The sequence below is a fragment of the Zosterops lateralis genome (genome assembly GCF_965231275.1).
Source record: "Zosterops lateralis genome assembly, chromosome: 6".
Classification (NCBI taxonomy): Eukaryota; Metazoa; Chordata; class Aves; order Passeriformes; family Zosteropidae; genus Zosterops; species Zosterops lateralis.
The window spans coordinates 43,741,313-43,747,312 of record NC_139761.1 but is presented as its reverse complement, the minus strand read 5'-3'; the positions used below and the strand labels follow the sequence as shown (position 1 = coordinate 43,747,312).

Here is a 6,000-nt window from a genome sequence, read left to right as displayed (position 1 = left end):
TGATGTGCTTGGGAGCAGCCAGTGTTGTGTGGTCCATTTTCCCTGATGAGGTTACTGAGGTTTCTCTGCCTGTCTTTGTTCTCCCTACATCTTTGTGTTAACAGGGATGTAGTCCAACATCAGAAATGTAACGAGGAACCACACTGGACCTTTTATTCTGTCTGGCTAAGAAACTGAGATGTACAAAATGCTTTTGCAGATGAAGAGCTTTCCACTTAATCTCTCAGCAAACTAGAAGATCCTGCTTTTTGGTAACAGCTAAGGAGGCTCCCATCCACCTTGCTTTGCCTCTGAACCCCACTTGCTGCATGTAGTCAGGGTGAGTTGGCTGGAGCCCACCAGGTGGTGAGATGGTGACACTGGGGTGTCACACTTGGACCCCAGGAAGGAAGGGCAGCAGCTGCAGATCGGTGTCCTGGCAGGCAGAGGAAATTCCCACAGCCACATCCCTCAGGAGTCAGAAACCACTCCTCCTTCTCAGACCCCCTCCTGGAAACTAGTTCCCAAGCTATGTGGGAATTAGCTATCAGTGGTTAAAATACCACTGAGAAACTAACAGAAGCGACATCTAAGTATTCAAATAAAAGCCTTATTTTAAATAAAAAATTAGATTCATCTTTCCAAATGCTGTGAAATCGCTATCAGTAAATCTCCACAAGCTCCTCTGAGTATGTTAAACATGGATTGTAAGAATTCTGCTTGAAACATTATTATTGTGCAGATTAGCTGAGCACAGTTTTAGAAATCATTTGGCAGCTTTTTATTGCTACAAACTAGCTTTAATTCTTAGCTAAAATACCTTCTGCACTAAGCCTTCCTCTTCAGTGCTTAAATATATGCTGCAAGCTTTTTAGAGAGTTAAACTTTATTCTATACACATGCAGATCTCCTTATGTACTTGACACAGACACAGGGGAATGCTTTGCAACCAAAAGGTACCACTTAATGAACTGCCCATGGTTTTTGTATGAAAGCAGGATGGCACACAATAACGTGGGTTTCTTCCTGGTCATCATATACTGAAAAATGTTGTTCCTTAAAACAAGGAACAAGAAACCCCACTGAAGCCAAGCAGGGACAGGACTGGGCCCCTAGATTGAAAATGCAATATACATTTCCCAAATGCTGTGTTTCAGAGCTTTACTAGGATAGCAAACCCCACAGGCTGGCTCTGATTTTCCTTTGTACTTGGCACTTCTCTCTGTACTGGGCAGTGGTGACGCCAAACTCTGAGTACCGTGTCCAGTTCTGGGCCTCTCAATTCAGGAAGGACATTGAGGCACTGGAGTGTGCCCAGAGACGGGGAATAGAGCTGGGGAAGGGTTTGGAGCACAAGTGTGGAGTGGCTGAGAGAGCTGGGATTGTTTAGCCTGGAGAAAACAAAGGTCAAGGGAGAACTTACTGCTCTCTATAACTGCCTGAAAGGAGGCTGTAACCAGGTTGGGGTTTGCCTCTTCTCCCAGGCCACCAGTAACAGGATGAGAGGACATAGTTTAAAACAAAGCCAGGAGCAGTTTAGGTTGGATATTAGGAGGAATTTCTTCACGGAAAGGGTGATTAGATATTGGAATGGAGTGCCCAGGGAGGTGGTGGAGTCACTGTCCCAGAAAGAAGTCACTGTTTAAGAAAAGACTGAATGTGGCACTTGGTCCTAAGTTGGACTTGGTGATCCCAGAGGTCCTTTCCAATGTAATTGATGCTGACTGACTGGCTACGGAAATACCTCGTCTTCAAGTTACGGAATGAAGTTTAGAGGAGCATGCAGCAGAAGATGCAAGGGGAGGCTTTTTGAAAGCACTACACCCCTCTGTCACTGCAGACGGTTTTGAATGAGCATTTACACCCCGGCGTGTCCGCGGGGTGCAAGTTCTGACCAAACTCTTCCAGGTGTTCCTACAGCGTTCCTGCCCGCCGCTGCACGGCAAGGGGAGAGTTTGCTGTAAGACACGGTAGCCGGCCGCCAGAACCGGCCGGAGGCGTCCGACGGGCAGCACAGCCGCGGCGGGGAAGGCGAGGCGGCTCCGGGCCGGGTGGGCCCGACCGCCCAGCGGGGCGGGGCGGCGGCGGCACCTCCCCCGGGCCCTCCCCCGGCCCGGCCGGCCCAGCCCCGCTCCTCCGCTCCCGCCGCAGGCTCCGCCGGGCCGGACTGCCGGAGCAGCCCCCAAGTTTGCGGGGCGGCCGGCGCGGGGCCATGTGGCTGCTGTGGCTGCTGCTGGGCTCGGCGGGTGAGTGCGGGCGGGGGCGCTGCCCCGGGGCCAGGGGGCGGCTCCGCTCGGCGGGGGAGGGCGCCGGGGCCTCCCTCACCCCCCGCCTCCCGGGGCGGCTCCTGGCGGGCCGGGGGCGCCGCCGGCCGCCCCTCCCCGGGCCGCTCTGCCTCCCTTCCCCGGGCGGGCCGGGCCGGGCCGGGATGTGGCGTGTGCGTGTCGGCCCCGCCGCCCCTCGGGGCGTGCTCGGGGTGGTCCCGGCCCCAGCCCCAGCGGGGTGAGCGGCGCCGGCCTGGGGCGAGGAGCGTGGGGCGAGGCGTGTGGGGCCGGGCCGGCCTTGGGCTGCGGCGGCTTCGGGCCGAACCGGGCGTCCAAGTCCCCGCCGGGCCGGGGGGGCCGCGGCCCCACTGGTCCATCCCGGGGCGGGCCCCTTCTCCTTGGCGAGGTCGCCTCGGGGCGAGGGAGGCCGTGGCGGCTGCGGGAGACCCTCCCCCGGGGGCCGAGTGAAGCGCTCGGGTCGTGCCCGGCTCTGCTTGGGGTGCGGAAAGGGGGTTTCATACTTCTTGTTCGTGTTCATCTGTATAGAAACTCTTTCTCCCCGCCACGGTCGGCACATGCCTGTCAAAAGTGGCGAGTAGATGATGTTTTGTGCAGCTTTGCTGCAGGTGTGAATTATTTCTGCAACATGATCTGAGCGGGCGCTTTTCCAGGCAGTGTAAGTAGCCCGGCTGCACGCTGCTCTGTCTGTTTCCGAATCACGCCTTGGCCATGGAGTGATGACACACACTGTGTAAAACTCAGATTATCAACCTCAAATTATTTTCCTTTTCTTCTCTTTTAAGAGTATTTGTTGTCGTGAAGAACTCGTAAGTTTCACGGCTTCCGTGGCAGAAGTTGGAATTTGATGTAGACAAGTAGGAAGGAGGAGAAAACACTGCAAGTCCTGTAACTTGCACTGTTTTGAAATTAGACAGCTGCAAACTTTGACTGCCACATTCATAACTCTGTGGAGGTTTAGGTGTCTCTGCAAAGCTGTTTCCGCCGTCCCATTTTTGGGAGACTTCAGACGGAGCACAGGTTTGTTTATCTGGATTGTGTTGCCTTCTTCCTTATTAATTTCCAGTCTGCTGCTGCCAAAATTTCATCTAATTATTCGCAGCAAGTTACATGTTTCCATGTGTTGAATATATTTGCTTGTAGTACAACCCTTGGATTAGCGCGGAAGGTTCCCATCCACAAGATACTGATCTTGACATCTGAAGGTTTCCCAGCCCCCACACCCCATGTTCCTGCTCCACCTTGGCTTGGGGGCAGTGACCAAGACCTGTTTCTTGGGTGGAAGTTGGTTCTTCAGCCTTTTGACTGTTGACTGCCATGCTTGCACAACATTCTTGCAGTTCCTTAGCCAGAGGCTCTGGCTTACTTTGGGGCAGATTCAAAGAAATTTCTGAAACTTTTTTTTTCATGTGTTCTGTTTTTCTTTTAAAAAATAAAAGTAGGGGGTCTTCAGGGATTTGTTTTTTAGATGTTGCTTCCTCTGTATATTTTGGCACCCCTGCAAGCTTCCCACAGGGAGCATAAGTTTGTCTCTGCCTGGCCTTCACTCTGTTTTGAATTTTACTTCTGGTAACTCCTGATACAAAATAAAAAAAACTTCTTTTCCTAATGAATCTTTTTTGGGTACAAATGGGAAACCTTGAAACCCTAGGGATATATTTCAGTTAGCAGAAGATAAACAGTGTATAGTGTCCCTGTCTAAACAACTACTCTGCTAGTGTGCAGAAGTAACTCTTGACTTGCATTGGCAGTGAATATTTGAAAGGCAAAGTTGATCTTTTATTTTTGTCTTTATTCATCATAATGTAGTTGTATCAAATAGTGCTTTTGATCCTGAAAGAGCCTATCTGCATGGGAAAGGTTCTACTTCGTTATGACAGTCGAGTTTGAGCATACACCAGGCCGGTTAATTTCAGTTGGTAACTACCTGGTAATTGATCAGAAGGAGACTATTAATCTGAACTTTCAGCCTCTGTTCCCTGCACAGGAGCTTCCTGATTACCTTTCTTTCTTTTTCTAGTCCCCACCTCATTTCAAGTCTCATCAAGCTCTTGGGCAGCTCACACACCATGCACACCCAGTTTCTTTCATCTCTCGTGCTCTTGCCAGTATAAGCAGATCAGGCTCAGGTCCGATCCCCTCCTGCTGCCCTGTACATGTCATAGTGTGACCCAGTTTCCAGCACTTTTCTTGGGCTCAGTGTCAGCCCAGGAGTTCCTGGATGTAGGTTAGGTCCTGCAAGGATTCCCGTTTCCAGCTCAGACTGTAACAATATTATCGGGTTAAGTTAATATAGAAGAAGGTCTGTTAGTTAGGAAACAGACATCTATGTTTATCTTCTACTGCTTGTATGAAGTAATGCAAGCTGATCTACACACAGTTACAGTGAGTTTTGGAAAGGATTGTTTCAGAGAATTGCAAGTACACTACAGCTGAAAAACCAATAAAATGTAAACAGTCCCTCACAGAAAAATGAGTTCTGTAATCCTGACTGCCACTGCGCTGTGTATTCAAGACAATTTTCTTTTTGTTCAAAGAAACTTAAATCTACTGAATATGTTTTGAACAGATTTATGTATTTTTTTTTTCTTCAATCTGTATATCATCCATTAAGGAGAGAAATGATGGCAGGAGTCACCAACACTCAGGTAAATTAACTGCTTTTAGAAGTATGATTGCAGAGTGAGCGCAAAAGGGACATTGTTTTTCTCTGACAATTACAGACCTTTCTGTTTTAACTGAAGAAGGTTTTAAAATGTTCATCTTTAAACGACTGGAGAATAAAAATGCAATGTACAGCTGGAGTTTCTAAGTATCATCCCCAGGTGCCACAGTTCAGTATAAGGGCCTTTCTGATGTGAAAGTCAAATCTATAATGTAGACATTATGCCCCTTAAAATATACTCAGCTTGCTCTGTATTAAGGGGAGGCTTCTGTGTCTTATTCCCTCCAGAGTTTTGGTCTAACGTAGAATCAGGACCCATTCCACAAAGAGCATAAACATGAAAGGACACACATGTGCTGTCATTACATTTTGCAACTTCACCTCAAAAGCTTGCAAAAACCCAGAACATCCCTAAAATCAAGCAGGGATAGGAGCTATTTGAAGAGTCATGTTACAACATTAGTCTCCATTGTGTAATATCTGCTAACTTAAAACTTCCACATGGTGTTAATGAAACAGCCATTATTTCCTTACGTGGGTCTTCATTTGTACTGACATTCAGAGATATTACTAACAGTAGAATTTCTTTGCTGAAAACCTTATGTAGAGCATGGCTGGAGTAATCAGCACTGCTGAGTAGTGTTCTCTACTGGATAAGCAGGGAGAGAAGAAAACCACTCTCTGCTTGAATACTCATGTCTGTATTGTGTATTCAGTAGGTCTGTTCTGTATTTTTCAGCCAGTCCTCTTAAAAACTCTTAAACTGAGTCTAGTGCTTCGTAACCAGTGTTTGTCTTTCTTGGTACACAAGCAAGCTGTGGGTGTGTGTAGCACATCAATGTGGGAGAGATGGAGAGAGATTCCTGTAGTTGGCAAGTCCAGAAACTTCCAGCTTGGGGTAGTAATAAATAATAAGCACTGGATATTTGCTGAAGATGCGCATTATCCTCAGCCATGCTGAGGATGATGTGGGATTTCTCACAGGAGCCTGTGACACATGCACAAGTTGTCTTGAATCAGTTTCTGGTTATTGGACATTTGATGTCTGAGGCTGTTGTCAGACTTTACTTGTGC

General features: G+C 48.4%; 1 protein-coding gene across 3 annotated transcripts in view; it reads left to right on the top strand.

Annotated features, from left to right (window-relative positions):
• Nucleotides 1-2,154: 2,154 nt before the first annotated feature.
• The window catches only part of LDLRAD3 (low density lipoprotein receptor class A domain containing 3), a 104,878-nt gene continuing 101,032 nt past the window's right edge, over nucleotides 2,155-6,000 (top strand). For all 3 annotated transcript variants that reach the window (XM_083864406.1, XM_083864405.1, XM_083864404.1), the window contains exon 1: nucleotides 2,155-2,225. In XM_083864406.1, the coding sequence (XP_083720532.1) occupies nucleotides 2,192-2,225 (34 nt within the window). In that variant the 5' untranslated portion in view covers nucleotides 2,155-2,191. The remainder of the gene's footprint in view (nucleotides 2,226-6,000) is intronic.